Source organism: Glossina fuscipes, unplaced genomic scaffold, assembly GCF_014805625.2.
Source record: "Glossina fuscipes isolate IAEA_lab_2018 unplaced genomic scaffold, Yale_Gfus_2 0, whole genome shotgun sequence".
Taxonomy (NCBI): Eukaryota; Metazoa; Arthropoda; class Insecta; order Diptera; family Glossinidae; genus Glossina; species Glossina fuscipes.
Genome location: NW_023998414.1, coordinates 8,386,621 through 8,408,052, shown reverse-complemented (window position 1 = coordinate 8,408,052; position 21,432 = coordinate 8,386,621). Strand labels below are relative to the sequence as shown.

General features: G+C 32.4%; 1 protein-coding gene across 1 annotated transcript in view; it reads left to right on the top strand.

Annotated features, from left to right (window-relative positions):
* The window catches only part of LOC119633831, a 296,277-nt gene that overhangs the window by 255,390 nt on the left and 19,455 nt on the right, over window positions 1-21,432 (top strand). Inside the window, exons 10-18 of the mRNA XM_038027644.1 lie at window positions 9,357-9,526; window positions 9,809-9,972; window positions 12,731-12,895; window positions 13,069-13,213; window positions 13,471-13,642; window positions 13,783-13,902; window positions 16,040-16,217; window positions 16,945-17,095; window positions 17,779-17,884. Of these exons, the coding sequence (XP_037883572.1) occupies window positions 9,357-9,526; window positions 9,809-9,972; window positions 12,731-12,895; window positions 13,069-13,213; window positions 13,471-13,642; window positions 13,783-13,902; window positions 16,040-16,217; window positions 16,945-17,095; window positions 17,779-17,884 (1,371 nt within the window). The remainder of the gene's footprint in view (window positions 1-9,356; window positions 9,527-9,808; window positions 9,973-12,730; window positions 12,896-13,068; window positions 13,214-13,470; window positions 13,643-13,782; window positions 13,903-16,039; window positions 16,218-16,944; window positions 17,096-17,778; window positions 17,885-21,432) is intronic.

Below are 21,432 nucleotides of genomic sequence, written 5' to 3'. Positions count from 1 at the left end.
AGCACTTCCTCACTTTTTCAAGCTTCGCTTAATGCTTTAATTCAACAAACATATGGTTATCTTTTGACAAATTCAGGCAAACTATTACTTTAACTAATTCTTTCATTGCAAAAATCCTGGCATGTCGAAAAGTATTATTAACAAAAACAGCAGCTTTCAACTGACTAAATGATAGATTACTTTTGAACCTCTACAGAGCAACTTACCGTTTAACTAATGTTAGTCAACATGCAAAAAACGCATATTATAACAATGTATATTGCATTTTATGAAAATGTAAAAATGTACACATACAACACATATCGCATGTATGTAAAAAAGCCCTAAACATTTCAATCCACTTGCATAGGTTTGTCTGGCTACTTGTTTTTAAGATGAAATGATTGTCGTCTTACAAAAAAAAAAAAAAAAGAAGAAGAAGAACCACTTTTCTGCAAATTTCATTTTACACTCCCTTTATTGGACTCTGAAATTTTCAAGTCACTGACTTCGTTAGACATGGGTGAGAGAGTAGCAAACTTAGTGACAACACTAGAGTTTCATTTTGAATTCCTTAGCTTGTCCATTGTAAGAGTAGCACTCAGTAAACAGAATGAAGTGTAAATTTTTCTTGTGTCATCTAAATTGCACCAGGCAAGCAAATACGACTGAAGTGCCCCTATGATAAATTTTCAATCGTTTAAAGTCGTTATAGTCTTCTTCTTTATTTATTTTTGTGTGAAAAAAAAAAAAAAAATAGTACAATAGTTGTTACATTTTCATGCCAAATTATTATTATGGACGGATTTTCATCAAGAAATATTAAAAACTAGATCTCTTTACCCCATACATGCGTTTAAGCGATATCGCTTGGTTTATATCGAAGAATCCAGAATTGACGTGATCCACGATGAAGATTTCATTACGATTCTTCTTCCTTTTTTTTTTTTTTTTTTTTTATAAAAAATTACACACTAGACATTGTTGTAATTTGAAAGGTTACTTTGCATTAGAAGCCTTTTTTTTTATATTGTGGGTTCTAAAAAATAGATTTATATGATCCAAATTTGATTTAATTAACTCAGTATTAGATTTTGCTTTCATAGGCACAATTGAAAATTTTTTTTCATATAACGATCTTCCTCTGAAAATAACGTATTATGTGGAAAGTGGAAAGAATCCAATACATTTTTCATAAACTCCGTCCTTGAAAAGAAATGCGTCCGTTTACCAAATTCTGGCAAAGCATCTCATAAATTACTTGAACACCAATGCACTAAGCACAAACATCAGACAATCAGATAAGCAGATAGACACACAAATGGATTAAAGTGATTCAAAAGTTAATTGTGAAAATGATCATAGGTCAGTCACTTGTAAGTCCATACAAGATGTTTCATAAAGTTAATAAAATTTCTGCGAAAAGTAGCGTGCGTAGTGTAGGGTATTCAATCACTGTAATTATAATATATACAGTTAATTATTAACATGAGAAAGTAAGCATTAAAATTGCTATGAAGAAGAAGATGGGCTGCGCGTTTTGCCCGCCGATTAAAGAAGAAAAACTCGCACAAATAAATTCAACTTAATTGCGATTGCAATCGTTTCCAGAATCAGAGAAAAAAGCCATTCCCTGAAATGCGCTATTTCACACATTTTAATTCTTTCTCTGTTTCCCTGCTTTTTTTTTTTTTTTTTTTTTTTTGTTCTATAATTATAAAAAACTTTGGAGAGCACAGAGAGAGAGAGAGAGAGAGAGAGAGCTACTTACCACGGCGTTGAACCACAAATGGAAATTGACAAATACCGAATTAATTCGCTCAATGGTGTATAAAAACTGAATTATAAATAAATTATACATATACAGTGTAATAAATTATATAAAACGAACACGCACACACATTACATTCTTTGCAATTATATCATTTTATCGTTTTTCTTTTTTTTCTGGTTTTTTTTTTTTTTTTTGGTTAAAAAGGACAGAAGAAGACCTTGAAAGCAACATTAATTATGTAATAAAATGACTGGAAAGACATTAAATCCAGCAATAAAGAAAAACTGTTTGTATAAAGGATATTAAGATCTATGCGGTAAAAAAAAATTATAATAAACAATCGAGCCGATATAATAATAATCCTACCAAGATTTAATTAATTGCATTTCATTGAAAAAAAAAAAAAAAAATCGAAATTTCTTTCTTTTTGTTTTTAACTTCGAATTCATCTGAGAATAGTTTTAATCTCTATTATTTCTGATGCCTCCTTCTGGCCTTAGAAAACTGCAACACCTGGGTCATGCTCCTGAGACATCTTCAATGAAAGAACCTTTCCTGCCGACACGGTCTTGTTTTTTGTTCATATTTTGAAAATTTGACATAAAAAAAAAACTTTCACATCCCGCTTCATATAATTAGCGCGTATTTGAAAGGAAAAGTTCAAAAATAATGGAACTTTTCCCTTTTATTTAAAAAGATTTGAAAATAATTTACTAAGAAAATCCTACTGATTAGAAAATTTTTACTTAAAGAAACTGTTAAAAATTTCGGATAAAAAAACAAGCAGGAACATTAGTCGGGCAACGCCAACCATTAGATACCCTACACCATATCGCCTAGAACAGTTATTCACGTGTTTTAATGATAATACACCAAAAAGTCCACATTATTTTCATGCAAAGACATACTTTTCATGAAAGCTCGCATAGAGAAGGACGCCCTGAAGAACATCACCTGGAGTGCTTCGAGTTTAGCAAATTGAATCCACTTCGTAAAAATGTTATTATATTTCAGTTTCCGTCATAAAAACCTAGAAACCCTGGACCCATATACTCCAAAGACTTTTTGGGTCTTGCGTACGTCCGCATACACATAATATACCCTACATCAGAAGTAAAGGGTATAATAATAGATGTTTGCATGTATTTTAATCAGCGACATTCACTGATAAAAATGACATTGTTATATGAAATATCAATGTAGACCTTGAACGTATGCCGACGTTAATGGAATGGAACGCTTAAAATTGTATTTTCGGCATTCGTTACTTTTGGTGTGTGAAGGAGGGAAAACGACTACCATGCGAATTGACTAAAAATATCAGTTCGAACCGTTTCAGGACCGCGGTTTTAAAACGTTGATCGGCGGTGAAACGTGGATCAACTGCGGCAATCCCAAGTGCAAAATGTCATGCCATCGACACCAAAGCAGAATATTCATGGCCATGAAGTTTTGCTATCCATACGATAGAATCAGCAAAGTTTTGTACGTTACGAGCTAATAAAGCGAAAAATCCAGAGTCCAATTGAACAAATTGAACAATGTATTGTGGCAGGCAAGATTAGCAGATTGGCGGTTAACAGATGCAACGTTATCGTACTGCATGACAACTGCCCGACCACACTTTGCAAAAGTTGTCAAGTATACACTGTTGCATCTTGAATGGACAATTCCGATATAGCGCCATGTGATTACCGATTGTTCAGATCGATCAGAAGCATGGCTTCGCTGGGCCGCATTTTCGAAATGCTGAAGAAGTGCAAACATAGGTTGATGATTGGATCGCTGTAAAGCCAATATCGCTCTTTCGAAATGATGTCGACATGGAGTTGCCATAAAAATGGGAAACACGTGAAAAAATGATTAATATACATGCAAGAATCTAATATTATTATAAGAGTTATTTGACTTGTGCTGTTTGTGCCATTTTTAAAAATTCGCTTTGGAGAAATTAAGCTTTCAAGCGGTCGTACTGGCTCGTGCCATTCAATTATGTTCGAAAAATTGAATTTTTTAATTGTCTTAAGTTTTGCAACATATTTTATTTGTCTTTTTATTTGATTTTTGAGTAACTAAAGAATCATTTAAGACCAAGAAAAAAAAAAGACACAAAAACCCACTCACTTCAAGACAAATTTTCACAAACATGTTTTCCTGAAGTTTAGGTGATTTTTTTTTTTTTTTTCAACTTTCAATTACTTATCTATGAGCTTTCATTCAACAAGCAAATTTCTTCATATGACGTGAATAGACTAAAATAAGGAAAACTTTAAATTTGATAAATAAAGTACGTGCGTATTTTATTTTATCATTGAAACATGTGCATAGCTGCACAATTGCTCTCATAGTTAGTTTTTGAAAATTCTTAAGTAATATTGAAAAAGATAAAGAAAAGAAAATTATTGCAAATGCAATTATATTTTATGCTAATCATATTACATATAGCATTTTATGTTTAGATCAAATAAAAGAAGAAAAAAATAAGAACACCGAAGACCGAATAGCCAAATAAATAATGGCGAAAAATAATGATATGTTATAACAACTGAACATATGTGAAGGGTATCTCGTATACCGACTGAAGCAGACTTGTGGTTCAATCGATTATAGTAGAACAATACAGAACAGATAGGATCCCCGCTCAGGCCACACAATTGCTAATATAAAAAGTTTATTTCGTACTCTTTCTACAAGATCTATGTGAATAATGATAGAATGGATATGAAGCAACTGGACTGGACACTCAAGAATGGACCCGACCAACCAGCTATAAAAATCATTGCATCGTATATTTCAGCATTATTGTACAAAGATATTGATACAAGGACACAAGGAAGTTTGTGCGTATGTGCGTAACACTTTGGAGAATTTAATTGGTGAACTTAGATTCACCTTTCATTATACCGACCGATTAAGAAAATGATTCTAAAGTCTAAACTTGCCCGTCCCGCTGTCCGTTTGCTTGTCTTGTTTTCTTGTCTTGAGTCTACAAAACCGAAATATTTGAAGCATTTTAATAGAATTTGATATACTGACGTCTTTTGGTCCAAGAACGAAGGCTGTTAAAAATGACTCAGATTGAACTGCTTTTTCGACAACTTTGCATAGAACAGTTCTTACATGAATAACTTAAGTTTTAAGCGAGCTGGTGTACGATTACTCTAATTCTTATCGACAAGTCGACGAACTAGCGGATGGGCAAACGGGCAATCGAACAGACACATGCCGATTTCATTTTCGGCCTGGATTTAAGTTGGATGCTGTAAGCAAATCTTTAAAAAGTGCTAAACCCAATGAAGCGCAATCTCAAGCGCTACAGCACTTGAAAAAAGTTAATTTAAATTACTCTAGTATGCATAATAAGTTCATATTTACATTTAATTCCAAACAATAACCTCAGTTTATTATCTATATGCGTTATAATACCCCTTCTGATCTCACAGATCTGCGGCTTAAATGCGTATATATTTATATACATGTATGTATATTTATATGCATTTAAATGAAGGTAAACAATACTCCGCAATTTTACGCGTCATACCCTGCAGGGTATATATTAACACAAACACCATAATAATAAATATTTATAAAAACTTATTTCATTTATTTCGAGATTTTCAGTTGCTCGCGTTCCTCTGAGTTGAAAAAAAAAAAAAAAAAAAACAAAAAAAAAAAAAAATTAATAAAAAAAAAAAAAAAATTTTTTACTCACACAAAAAAAAAAAAAAAAAAAAAAAAAAAAAACAAACAAACAAACATTACCCAGCAATATAAGCAATTAACACAAATCATCAATATGAGTATGTAGCGTACATACGTACTTCTACAGCTGTGGAACAAAAATAAAAACAAAAAAAAAAAAAAAGCAATCACTTCAGCCCACCGCTCAACATAAAATTAACTCGTAAGCCATGAAAATTATTTGTTTTTTTTTTTTCTTTAAACTTTATCTTGCTTACTCGTTCTGTTCTTTCGCTTATTTGCTCTCTTGCTAGCTTTTCTGATTTCAATGAAAATCATCGTATCCACTTGCACACATAGACATGTTTATATGTCTGTATGTTTTTCGTATTGCACAGCATTAAAGTTTCGAAATAAAATTTTCTGCTTTCTGTTATATAAAAAACTTATGGTTAAAAAAAAAAAAAAAAAAAGAAAAAAAATCAATATACGCAAAGCTTGCCAAACAAGGTCGCACACATTTTTGCACACACAATAGCTTTCGCATTGAAAAAGGTGGCCATTATAATCTAATACGCTAAAAGTAAATTTTCTAATTTTTGTGTTCTTTTTTTTTTTATACTTTTTTTTTTTTTTTGTTTGTTGATGTGGAGACCGAGAAAAGTTCTATTTACCTCAAGCAAACACAAATCGTACAGAAAAAAAACTAATTTAAATAATTAACATTTTTCAAAAAAAAAATAAAAAAAAAAAAAGTATAAAATTTTTTTAGTTTTTTTACTCAACGCTAAGTGACACCTAAATGAGTGCAAGTATAAGCTTCTACTTTATATAGTAGAAGTGCACTAATGCAGTTTATTTTTAATAGAGATAACGCGCGAATGTAACCATCAGTTAGATAAGTAGATGATTGCAGTAGTTCGTGTTCGATTCTGATAGATGTATGCATTTTCAAGCATTCACCTCCTACTGCGTTCACGTTTCTTTTACAATCCCAGTCAAGTTAACAGCTCAAAGCCATCAAATTGTGTTTTGATTGACGTAATATAATCTTTTGAAAAAAGTTTCATTTCAAAAAAAAATTACATTTTCGTCAAAACACGTTCTAAGGGCTTTAAAAAAAAAAACGAAAAAAGACAACAACAACAACAACAACAAGTAACGAAACCAAAAAGGTGAATATGCCTATAGAGTTTTATTTAAGCCTTTCGACGACGACGACCTTATTATGGGCAAATTATGGTCTAAAATTTAAATGTTAACCTTAACTATCACTTTTCTCGTGACAATCCACGGTTTACCACTGAACATCTGTTTACATAACAAAGTGTTTACAGTGGCACTGCATTGGTAAGAGAGCTATTGTTAACATATATATTCGATCAGATTGCAATTGAAATATTTCTTACAAGATTATTACACACGACCAAACAATATCTGGAGAGAAGTAGGAGGAGAAACTCATCCCATTCATCTAAGAACACTTTCATGCATTTGCAAGCAAAAATATACAGCATTGTTCACCATAACACCGCATAAACTATATGTGGGCGAACAGCTTGGAATTATAAGTTAAAGAAATGCTTAAGCGCACTTTGACTTTTCCCCTTGATTGGCTTTTGAAAAACTCAACTGCGTGCTAATGGCTTGCTTGCTTGTTTTCGCTGTGAAAGCGTTGACGTTAACGAAAAGTATATTATGCTCGGGTCGACGACGATTCATGAATAAAATCGACATAATTCTTCGCGAAAATTAACAAAGAAAGACACACTTCATCTTACGCCTCGTCTCACGCTATGGAACTAAGCATTGATCAAAAAACTATCTCGAACTATTTCGAGAAATTTCCATCTGCGAATCATTGCTGAAACGAATTGAAATAGATTGACTCTCTAAGGGGTTCGATAATGGACTGTGTGGGGAAATTGGATCAAACATAAGGCAGTGCTTTACCAAAGATATCATGATTCAAGCAATTATCAACAGCAATGGCGAAGTCCATCTTGATACTACCTAAGGTAACAATGGGTGTTTTATAGAGTCGGTGGGAAATCGTACCCCATGAGCCATGTCAATTTGGGCAGACAATTAAACTCACTCTCTACTGTCAAGAACTAATGCGATTACAGCGTGCAAGGCTAGATCGCAGGCGTTAAGAATGACTCGGTCAAAATTGACAGAGCTTATCTTGGAAGATATTCGCTTAAACCACATGGCCCAGACCTTACTCTGTCCAACTGCCATTGGTTTCATTCTCTACAGACATATCTTGTTGGTATAAAATTAACTTCACAGAACATGCCTATGCTATCTATCTCTGAGTTTATATATCCGCCTAAATATACCAGACTTTGTACTGCATTATTGTAATGTTTTTCCCGGCAAAACATCAAAATATTATCACACTAAAGAAGTGTTCTGGTTCAGGACCGTGCTAGTGTTTGTTTAACACCATTTAGTGTTTAAATAATTTACTTGACGGAATGGCTTCAGTGCATTGTCTCTCTGGAATTTCCGGCGACGGTAACTTCCCATCGAGAGATTACTGATCAGGATTTACTGATCGAAGATTTGCTACACGATTTTGTGTTATTCAGGGATCAGACTAGTAATAGCCTAATTGTTTGCCACCAAATAAATACAGGTTTTAGATACGCCTCGTCCGGCTGAGATGCGAGAGTTTGGACCATACACGAACCATTCATATCTGATAACGTAACTTCGGTAGCATCATTCTAAGCTATGGAAAATTGTCTTGCATAGCGGTTTGTGACGTAAGCTATTACTCACTGAAACGAATAGGCTTCGCCTGAGTAAATTTATGCGAAGGGTGCAGACGTTAAATTCCAAAGCATTTCTTTCTTTCGTCCGTTTTTTTTTTTTTTGTGTGCTGCGTTTAACCTATAAAAAAATAATGCGAACAAGACGAATTTAAATTTCGATTTCCTTTGTTTCCATTAAAAAAGTTTCATTTGGAATTCAAAGAATTTCGAATACCTTTCCAACTAAAATGTGGCAATGGTAATATGCCGCAAATAAAATTATCCTTGATGAACCAAAGTGTTCAGTCTAATCGAGACCGAATGAAGAAGAGAAAAAAAAAAAATGAAATAATTTTTTCTTCGCCTTAGTCAGCCATTTTTCTCCTTTATTTCTAAGCAGCAGAGATAAAAATTCAAAGAAGAGGCCAAAATCTGCAATCTGCAAATCCAATAAATTCGATTGATAAGATTTAGTTCCACTACGAATTACTACGGGTTCGATGCCTGATCAGTGCAGGCCAGAATTCGAGTTTAAGCAAATGACAACAAGACTTTAGCTACTGATCGCATTTTGAACGGAGCCATTCATAAAGGAAAACTTTTAAATGTGAAAACCTTTGTGAAATATCAGACCCGATCGACATAATACTGCCAGACAATTTCTTATTCTTGACTTTGAGTGGATTGCAACACAACCTATGCTAACAACGCAAAAGCATAAATTTGTGCTTATTTTGATTTAATAAAAATTCAATATCATTTTTTAAAGGCCCATCATGTTTATCATATAAGAACAATAATTTAGAAACAAAAATATATATATATATAAATCTATATATATATATTTATGTATATATATGTTCAAGATAATAATGCTTTTGTTGTGATACCAAATGAAATGTTAATCATATTTTTTCGATTGAAATAGTGAGTAAGTAAGAAGATTACGTCTTTAAACATTTTTAAGGTGCATATATATAATTTATAATATATATTTTATTATGACGATATGATATCGTATTCTAGATTTTTCTTCATTGATGATATTAGATCAAGTTGATTGTTTCAAATTGTCTTCTCCTTCTATCATATCACATTTTATAAATGAATACATAAACGAGTAAGTGTATGAAAATTTCCTGCTCATTTATTTGTTTCAGGGGTGAAACATTTGTGGGTGGAGAGGCTGGTATGGCTGTGCCGGACACAGTTTGTACCCCACGCGCCGTTGGTATCAGCGTAGACATCAATGTCTATGAACCGCATTTGTTGGGTGGAGCGATGGCTCATATGATTGGTCATAATATTGGCATGGGTCATGACGATGGGCGTAAGTATTATACTGCATACTGCATACTGCATATAGCAAGGGCACATCGTTCGAGTTTCAAGTAGTTGCACATATGCAAATATTTATTTACTACTCATTTAACTCGATCATATATATATATATATATATATATTTATATTTATATATATATATATATGTATATATACCAATACATTTACATTTATGTGTAAGCATGTAAAAGTGATTTATTTCAATTTCATTTCATTTCGCTCCATTTTTTTTTTTTTTTTTTCGTTTCACGATTTTAATCTCGTGCACTAGGCCAGGAATGTTACTGCCGTGATTGGCATGGTTGTATAATGGCCCAATCTATAGTGGGTCTGGAGAATGTGCAGCCGTATAAATTTTCCGAATGCAGTAAAGATGATTACATAGACGCTTTGCGTACGGGTCACGGGTTGTGTTTACTCAATAAACCAAATGAGGTAAGTGCGAATGCACACGCACTAGCATCAATGCATATATATATATATATATATATATGCATATATATATATATATATATGTATATATATATATATATATATATATATGTGTGTGTGTGTGTACGTATGGAAAATGAAGAGGACATGTGTATGTGAAGTAGTGCTTTTAACGATTTAAAGTGTTTTTCTATTGGATTTTGAACTTAAACTTGGCACTAGGCCACTGGGGCATACCGACACCATTATAAAATGTTTTGTGTTTTTAATAAATCTAGAGATAATGTTAGAGAGCGGGAAAGAAAAGGGGGGCGGAACGGGTGGCTGGGTGAAAACTTGATGCTTATAAAAAGGAATTTGAAGGCAAAATTTTGCCAAAAGGCTTATTATTGTTATTGTATGTTTCTTTTTTTCTTTTTTTTTGTTTTTTTGTATTGTTTCTTATTTCATTTCGTTTGAATTGAATTTTTTCTTTTGTTTTTTATTTCAATTTTTTCAAACACAACGCGGCACAAACTAAAAAAAAAAAAATAACAAGAAACGTTTATTACTTATGGCCGTGCATATGTTTGTATATTTAAAATATGTACGTATATATGCCTACGTAAAAGTACGCTTGTGTGAACAATGCTTTTAAAAAAAGGAAAAAAATACAAAAAAAAAAAAAAAAAAATGAAATTTTGTGCACGCTTTCAAGGCGCAAAGCAGGCAACGAATGACCTCCACACTTATAAATAACTAAATACATAAAAATTAATATAAAGACAGATGACTAAATATATGTATGCAAGTCTATAGGACAACATAGGATCCATAAGCCTTGCTACTATAGCGTATCTAAACACCTGCGCGCGTGTCAATCTAAGGCGTAGAGTGATGTGTTTTTTTGTTGTAATATGATGTGCACGTGTTTGCTCACCAATACCGAATAACGGTATCTGAGCATTTCCATCATCATTTAGTTGCCTACATACAAGTGCATACAAGTGCAAGTATCGTTACATACATATGATTGCATACGTATGCGTATGCGAGTATGTGTAGGCGTCATTTCGTTTAAATCCTGTATGCTTTTGCTTGCCACTTAAGTGCTTCTCGGCTCTGCTTTATTTAATATATTCAACACAAAGCCCAAAGTGTATATATATATATATATATATATATATATATACATATTATACGTGTGTGTAGGCGTATGTGTGCGTTTACACAAAACAACAGCTTGTATAAGAGCACCACTGTTAACAGCGAGTAGTGAGTATAGATGGCTTTTCACATAAAAATTATGACACAATTTAATCCAACATACACTTAAACTTATGCACAAACACATTCAAACTTACAATTTTACACATACACGTCCATGCAAAACTTACATACAAACATACATACACTAGCACACATAATAATCCTTTTGTAAGAAAAGAAGATTTGTTTGTTGCCTTGAGAGTGCTTTCCATGTATGCACGGATTGCTTCCCTTCTCAAATTGAAAACGAGAACGCAAGAAAAAAAAAAAAAAACGAAAATAAAACCATAGTATGATTACATCATCATCGTCATCGTCACCGCTCTCACCATCATCATCATTTTTATTCTCATCATCATCGTCGTCATCATCATCGTCATCATCATCATCATCATCATCATCATCATCATCATTATTATCATCATCGTCGTCATCGTCGCAATCATCATCGCCATCATCAGCAACATCTTATGTTTTAGTTGCTGCTATTGCAGCAGTTTTTGTTTTTGCCACCACCACTACACACTTGGGGCTTAGCAGGCTTTTACACTCGCTGCCTGGCCAGCTAGCTTGTGAACTGGGTGGGCATACACTGTGGTGCTATTTCACTAAAAGCCAACAGAACAGTTGCCATTTGCAGCTGTAACCGTTTAAACGTGTCTATATAGAGTGGAAGAAAAAATAAAATAAATAAATAAATAATAATAAAAAGATAATAAATCTAAAATTCTTGTTAAACTATCGTTGGTGTTAAACACTTTTGTGAAATGCACGATAACTCACGTATGCAAAAAAAAAAACACAAAAAAACACAAAAAAATCGGCGGATAGAGAGAAAGAGAAAAAGAGAAAGAAAGAAAGAAAGAAAGAAAGAGAGAGAGAGAGAGAGAGAGAGAGAGAGAGAGAGAGAGAGAAAGAAAAAGAAAGAGATAGATATAGAAAAAAGACAAAGAGCGAATATATTCAAAAAATATTATTTTTGAATTTTTCGCTCTGCCTTTAATTAATATTTCAAAAAAGAAGGAAAAAAAAACAAAAAAAAAGAAAGGAAAGGAAAACGTGAGCACACACGAACCCATTCATATTTACTTTAAAGGGCTTTTCTCTGTTTACTTAGCAGCGAAAATTTCAAACCATTTAATTGATGCTTTATTTCATTTTTAATATTTACCCATTCGCTCCATCTCTCTCGCTCTCTCTCTCTCTCTCTCTCTCTCTCTTTCTATCTTTCTATCTTTCTCTCTCTTCATCTTTCTCTCCTTCGCTTTTCATCTTTTTCGCGCTTAACGTTCATAAGTGAGTGTGTATGCTTGTGTATGCTTGTGTGTGTGTGTGTGTGTGTATGCTTGTGTATGTGTGTTTATTGTACAGGTGTGGGTGCGGTTGCAAGGGGAGGTGTGTGGCTCGCTGAATGGTCACTGCTATAGCAATCAATGCGTGCACTATAATCAGTTGAAACTGATGAGTTGTTCTGTTTACTTTCTCTGTATTTGTTTTAATGGTTTTTCATCAGATCGAAATGCGTCGCAATTGTGGCAATAAAATTGTAGAAGAAGACGAAGAATGCGATTGCGGCACTTTCGAGGAGTGCGCCACGGATCCATGTTGCGATGGCATTACATGTAAATTAAAGTCTGAAGCTCAATGTGCCACTGGCGCTTGTTGTGAACAATGCCGTGTAAGTAATAAAGAATACTTGTATGTATTTTTATTTTATATATATATATATATATATATATTTATATATGTAAATATATAATATATACGTTCAATTAAGCAACTCTCAGCTTGCGGCATAAATTTAATTATATTAATAACGTTTTATTGCAATTTTCAATTTGTTGTTGCCAGTTACGTCCCAAGGATCATATATGTCGTGATTCACACAACGAATGCGATTTACCCGAGTATTGTGACGGCGACCATGGCGATTGCCCAATGGACGTATTCAAAAAGAATGGTTCACCGTGCGGTCATACAAAGGCGGGAATATCTGGTAAGTGCATTTTAACATCGAAATGACAAATTCAATCAAGGCCGAGATGCGCATAATGAAAGAAAATAACAACGCAAAACAAGAAAAGAAAAACACAAAAAAAAAAAAAAAAAATTTCCTTTTTTTTTTTTTATAATTATTTTTTAAATATATCGCAAAGCCATTAATAATAAATGAATGAAAGTAAAAAATGAGTGGAAAACAAGAAAGCGGTTAATTTATTCCGTAATTCGTTGTCCATTCCTCTCGTTCAATAGGTTATTGTTTTCAAGGCGATTGCCCAACATTGAATTTACAGTGTGAGGCTATCTGGGGTTATGGCGGTGCGGCTGCAGATCGTCAATGTTTCGAACAATTTAATTCGAAAGGCTCAATTAACGGCCATTGCGGCCGTGATACCAACGACCATTATATCAAGTGTGAACCAGAGTAAGTTATCCATATCCATAGTTGCTGACTTGCTTCGGTTAACTTATAAGCATTCATTCATTCATTCATTCATTCATTGTCTGCTGAGAAAGTAATTATACAATTTTTTATTTTTTTTTTTTAAATAAATTAATTAACAGAAATGTTCAATGCGGCACCCTGCAATGCAAGGAAGGCGAAAGACAACCAGTTACCGAAGGCGTGGATCAGTTGTATTCAAGAACAATTATTTCAATTAAAGGCATTGAATACGAATGCAAGTAAATGCGATAAAAAAAAAAAAAAAGAGAACGAATATATATTTTTTTTCTTTTTTGCTTTGTTTTGGAACACCACACACAGTAGATTTGTTTTTTTTTTTTTTTACTTTAGATAGCTATAATGTTCTTCTTATTGATTAACATTAAAAAATCTGTGCTAATGAAATTTGTTGCAGTTAAAGCCATCTGATCTCGATAAGATTACGAAAGAGGACGGACATCTTTTCTAAAAGCCTTCGCATTACCGAACATCAAAAAAATTTGTCTAATAGCAGTTAGATGAATACGTAGCTAATCGAAAAGGTTGCAAGGCGTTCGCTAATTTGGCCGCTGTTTGCCGCTAAAAAAAAAATTTATCCTATTAGCGAATCCCTATAAATATAATTTTTCAATTTTGATAATCAAAATATCCGTTGACACGTTTTTCCATTACGTTTCAAAATTTTAAAATCATTCAAAATTGTTTTCCATGAATTGATAAACGATTTTGCTTTTTAAGCGCCCAAAAGAACAAAATCATTAATGATATTTGATTCTGGAGATCTTGATGATGGCTCAGTCATTTTCATCGTTTCGATTATGAAAAAATTAAGTGAATTGTCCAGGCGTATAAATACCATCAAAGTTTGCTTTAACCCTACTTTTATGAGTTTCGGCTGCGAATCATTGCGTATTGACAGAACTCGATAGCCCTTAGAATTCCCTAAAGAATCCGGAATTGTTTTCTATTGACGATAAGTAGAAGATTATGCTCTAAAGATGCCAATTGCCCGGTGATCTAATGTTAGGGGTGGAGACGTGATCATGTTATTGTCATTTATGGTCATAATCATACGCCGTGATTATATTTTTTGTGTCTCTGAAGACAACAAACCGCCAAAGCAGTCATTGAGATTAACATGAACATTTTCCTTAGACACTGAGAATTTCAATTATTCCAAAAAGTAGAATTAGTAAATATCAAACGTTAGCAATGGTCCAATGGTAGCTTCAAGTATTGCGGTCTTTCGCATTCGTTAGGTTTGTGTATAAGTTTCCGCACATTAACCCGTCCAATATTTTGGTTATGCCTTCTTACTTACATAAGTATAGACTGAGTATATTTAAGTACTCTGCGATCTATTAGCAAATCAAACTCTCTTTCTTTCCGTCCTTTGCAAATTTGCTTTCTACCTATTAAAAAATTACACCAAAATTTTTTAGTAATAAACGTTTAGTCAAATATTTACGAGTCAGGCAAGGCTGATTGTGAAGCAGTGAACACGATTTTCGACTGCCATCCTTCACCTACTCTCAATGTAAAATACTAGAAATTCTTTTAATCTATACATGCCATACGAAGGATACGTTCTCCGTGAAAAGTCGCAGAGAGCGATTCCTAACATAGGCCTAGACAACTCAAGCTCATCATACACGCAGTACCTTCGTGTGCGAGATTATTATTTTCCAGCAAATTTCATCTATAAGATATATGCCAGTCTGCCGATATGTAAAAATTTACTTTTTACAAGAATATTGATATAGAACGCGGGTCCACAGAAAAAAAAAAAAAAAAAAAAAAAAAAAATTAATCGAATCCCATTCAAAATTTCTATAAGCTAAGAAAACCAAGTGAAAAAAGTCTATTTTACTTAATTGGAATTTATAATAGCCACCTTACCAGCCAAGCGAGGGCATATAAAAGTTTGTTGGATCGTTTTTCTTCGCAACTTTTATGCCATTTGTTGATATATTTATTTAAAAAGTTAAACGTTGGGTAGAAGCAAATATTTTTTTTTTTTTTCTTTAATTTGCAACAAGAAATCGTAAACAGTCGGATAGACAGATATCGGCAGATCGACTCAGAAACGAATTGATTATAGCAAAGTAAAGCTCGGTACATATTGTTAGATCTCTGTAGTAGTAGTTGAATGCATTCTACAAAAGACAACATCGAAGGCATTATGCCCGATAATCATTCAATATATTTTCCTAAGTAATAGTTTAACACTTAATAATAATGCAAACGACAATATTGTGGTGTAATAGTGAACTGTACCGATGGTAGATAACAACGTATTTTTTTTTTGTTTATTTTTCTGATCATTTATTGTTTTGTTTTGTACTTTCGATAACTTTTATTATTTGTTTGATTTAGAGCAACCAGCGGGCAAGTGGGTTCTAGTGAGTTTCCTGATCATGGTCTCGTCAAGGATGGTACACCGTGTGGTGATAATTTAATATGTTTGAATCAAACATGCGTTAGTATATTTCCTCATATCGACCAAACAAAATGTCCCACTAACAGTCAAGGACAAGAATGTTCAGATCGAGGGGTAAGCATATAAATTTCATTTCGTCTTATAAAAGAATTTTCATTAAAATACTTTTTTACTATCTTTTCATCAAAAATATAATTTGCATTTCCTAATGATAAGTGTGATTAGTGAAGACAGACTATTGAATTTTATTAATGCCTTAATAAACAAAAAAAAATTCAATTTGCAAATGTTTATCATATTTTTGAATGCGAAAAAGTCATTTTTAATCATTTTTTAGCAATATGTTGTCTTTTTTTTTGTTCATATTTTTTATTTATTTACTTTTCTATAGCCTACACCACTTACTGTGCAAGGATATATTAAGTTTGTGCGGATGTTCGCAACACGGAAAAGGACTTGAGAGAGACTCGCCTTTTATTATACCGATCGATTCAAAAAATGATTTTAGGCTGTCTGTCTGTCTGTCTGTCCGTCTTAATTTCTTATATTCAGCCTAACGGTCGCAATTGTTTACGATATTTCAATAAAATTTGGTACACCGATATTTTTTGGCCCAACCTTGAGCACTATTGACAGGGCTTCATATCGAACCAGCTTTTCGAGCACTTCCCCTATAACGTAACTTAGTATAAAAAATTGTTATATGAATAATTGCCGCATTAAGTAGTAAGTGGTGTACGGTGTAGTGTTTTTAATTTTTTTTTTTTTTTTTTCTTTTTTTTTTTTTTTGTTATTATTATTATTGTTTTTAATTTTTCTATTATACACATACCATACTTAGGTTTGCACGAATACCAACCGTTGTTTCTGTGACATGGGTTGGGGCGGCATCGATTGCAGTTTAGTTGTATTGCTAACTACGCCACTGCCAACAGAAGCTCTGCCAACGCCAGAAAATACAATCAAAATGGAAAAGAAGGAGACACCTTATGGTAAGCTGTAAAAAGTTCTATTGCCGTTTTATATTTGGCCATTTTTTTTTAAAGCGATTGTTGTTTTCGTGCTTGTTAAACCATATATATATATAATCGACATGAGAACAACGAAATAAATATTTTTGAACGCAATTGTCTCCTCTGCTGGAATTTGAAATAAAATTAATAACGGAAAGGAGTCTTTCAATAATTAACTTTAAGTTTTCACATCATTTTTTTATATATACATTTTTTTTTTTTTTTTTTTTCATAATTATATTAAAAACTGAGAGCAAAATGCGTAAGTTTTAGGTACTTTCTTATGACAATGGTAATCTTTGAACAAGAGCTGTCTATGACATACTTAAGGATAGAAAATTACATGCATATATAAGTGTTCACGTTTATATATATATATATATATATATATATATATATACATATACATATTGAATATTAAATAATGTTAAGAAACGCGAATGAAAGGCAAAAAGCAAAATAATGTACGAAAAGTATTTGAAACGTTAAGCCAAACGGAAAAAAATTTGCTATAATATACTCCTGAACACGTACATATCTATATATCTTTGTAGTGTGTGTGTTATTTTTTTTTTTTTTTTTTTTTGTTTTTCTAATAACTATACCAGCTATTCTAACAATTTTGTGTCGCTATACGCCATCTCTTCTCATCCGCATTACAGGCACATCAGATCAGAATAGGATCAGCACACTAACCATGGTCATCATATTAACCCTTATCGTCAAATGTGTCTTCATTAGTTTCGCGACATTGGCTGTTTGCTACAGGTAGAGTACCAAGCAAAATCCCTTGATATGGGAAAACTGAAAAACCATTAAACAAAAAACCAAAAAACAAACCAAAGAAAACAAAACCAGAGAATTCATAACTAATTTTCAATTTGATGTAATTTATATGTTTGAACATTTTTTTTTTTTTTTTTTTTTTCATAAAATTAATAGTTTTGTTGATTTCGTTTCTTAAATGAATTGCGTACACATTTATTGCTTAATTGAATTTTATCTAAATATGATTTTTTTTTTTTTTTTATGTTTGGCAAAATTATTTTGAAAAAAAAAAAACTAAAATCAAAAACAAATTACGTAACCTTAACATAATAACAATTAAACTTTGCTTGGTTTTCTGTCCTCGACAAAATAATTAAAAAAAAAAACAAAAAAAGCAGAAGAAGCAGAAGAAGAAGAAGAAACAAATCATAGATAAATTATGTGGCCTAAATTGAAATTTTCAATGTCCACTACCTGTGTTATATAAAGTACACTGGGGTCTAAGTGTAGCATATATACCATTCAAATTAGTTCGCTTCACATTTCGACATTTTCCGCAAGCAGGATCAAAGGAGTTTCGTCATTTTGTTCGCAATACCTTGAAATATAAGTCAAACTTTCCTCAGTATAAAATTGTGAATCAGTTATATAATTGTGTCTATTTGTCGATCCATATCTTGCTCACGAAGCTGGTGAAAACTCTTTGATTATTCTCTTTGAAGCTTGAAAATAAGTGTAATCCGTTCAAAAACTCTTGATGACAAGTGATAGCGAGTTATTGGTTCTTTCATACATTTTCGATTTATTAATCTTGATTAGAATTAAATAGGCAAGACTAACACGCACACATATTTGGGCTGTGGATGACGTGATAAAGATATATAAAAAGCTTTACGATTATTGCTATAACTAACACACACTTGCTTAGCAAGATAATAACTGGCACTGGCATCTAGTTTCCTGTGACCACTCGGGACAATCCATATCCTCATGACCCGATAGTTGACGACCTTAGATATACGATTTCATGAAAAGCTTAAGGCTTTTTTTTTGTTTATTTTGTATTCAAAAAAAAGTCAAAAAGCAAAAGACAGCGATCCGTGAACGGACCCTGGACGAAAATATAACATATTTTTTCAATTCTCTATGGGGGAAATTTCCAGCAAACAAAATTCTGCTTCAAATATTCATACATAACTTACTGTGAATTGAGAAAGTCCCATAAGATTGAGAAGATCTGCACTTAATTGCGAAAAATGGAGCTATCGAGTTTTTTTTAAATACTTCTTGCCCGATGCCTGATGGGTATAAAGTTCATAGATTTTTCTCATGTCATCCAGCGATTGGCGAGAGAAGATAAGCGAATTCTCATATATATACATACATCGTTTCAGGTAGACATTTTAATTCGCTTTTAATCAGACAGCTTTTGATCTCGAAGGTATTATTAACTCTGAAATGTATCCGTAATGCATTTCAAAACGTTCTTTTAGGTTTTCAGTAGGCGTACAAATAAATTTAACTTCAACTATTTAAAATATACTTATTACGAAGCCTAATAATCGAAATATACATCATCATCATCATCATCATCATTATCTGCGGTCTTTTCCCATTTATCGTGTGGCATATGGATGTCCTAACGGTAGAAACTTAAGTGTTTGAAGGCGAAATAGTCATCGATCGATAATCGCAATCTTCAAGCTCTGTGAACTGCTGACAAGGTGTGAACAATATAGCGGGTGCAAAAAATTATTTCCTGGTTTGCATTTGCCTGAGTGGGAGGGACGTATGCGAACTTTCATCCTTTTCACTACTGCAATATTTTGAACCAAAGCTCGCAAGCCACTACCTAAGTGTTTTGTAGCTTAACGCGTTTTCGCATTCTGCTTTAGCAACCAGTTTTAGCGGGAGAACCTATTTATTTGCACCTCTAAAATTTATTGCAGGCCACCTGTTATTGGGTAAGTGGCTTCATCGGTAATTTATTGCGAACAAAACGATAGAACGGCGAAATATAGTCAACATCTGCTGCAACTCCGCTAAGATTCCTGTTCAATTCTTCAAATGTAATTAACGAATTAAGCCTGATCAAGCCATGTCATTAGGTTGAAATAGTGGTTATTGAAAGCGTGTTCTTTCTATGCCAAATTTCGCAGTTATTAATAGCAACCGACTTTAATAAAATAGTTTCATACCATGAAATATTCAGGTGGTATTTGAGAAAATATAAGGTAAAATATGTATCATTCATGCCATCAGGCAAGAACATGATTTTAACCTTAAAGGAATAAACGAATTTATCTAAACTTAGCTGCGAATATCAAAGTTACTTCTTAGCCCCAGCTGATGGCCACAGGACTTTTATATATAGAAAAAAATCGCTTTTATATGAATAGTACATGAAAGTCGAAAAATGTATGTTACTTCTGAAGGCAGGTGGATGGGAATTGTTAGAGAAAAAAAAAAAAAACACAAGCAAGTTTATATCAGAGGGAAGATCTTCCCATCAATTCTGTTAAATATTTGAATCAGTCTTCGCGAATACTGATACTAAATATAGACAAACATAAATACAAATAGCACACCACTAACACATTCTCATACAAAAATTTCATCTATTAATCTTATGTTTAAGTATTCGCCTGTAATTTGCGTCACGTACATATATCGTTACACGAATTTGAGCAAATAAGAAAAACAAGAAGAAGAAAACGTTTATATTAAAAAACAAGATTTAATGTTTTTTTCATCGTACACTTTTTTTTTTTTTTTTTTTTTGATTTATTTACTAAATATTTCAGAGCTTTTTTCCTTATTGAAGAAATGCTAATAAAACGACAGTTTTTCCTTTAATGACTATAACATAAAATCTTGTATTATCGCAAAGAGATAAAAACTATGAGTAGCGAATACTTGAGAAAATGAAGACAATTTCCAAAAAAAAAAAACAAAAACATATTAGCCACTAATACTTTCACACACTCGTATATACATATATATATATATATATATATATATGTGTGTATATATTATGTGTATGAATATGTAAAATTTTTTAAGTAAAATGTATGGTTAGACGTGTATATAAAATAACTAACTGTACATATCACTTTATACATTCAATTTTTTGATTGTATACCAACACCAACACCACCAACACCACCACCACCAGCAATGTTTCTTTATTCATATTTGTGTGCGTTCGTTTGTCTGTCTCTTTTATCTCTTATCCATGTTGCTCGCTCATTTTTCGAACACATAATATTTGATAAATTAATTATGTAAAAAAAAGAAAAAAAAAAAAAAAAAAAAAAAAAAAAAGAAAAGAAAAGAAAAAAGAAAATCCTTAAATACTTCTCTATATGTATATTTGTTACTTATTCTCTCTAATTGTGTATGTCTATTGTATTTGTCTATGTGTGCCTGTGTGTGTATGTGTGCTATTTTTCAGGGATTATACTTAATTAACATTTGTACATATCTTTGTGTCTATTATGTGTGATATATATATATATATATATATATATATATATATATATATATAT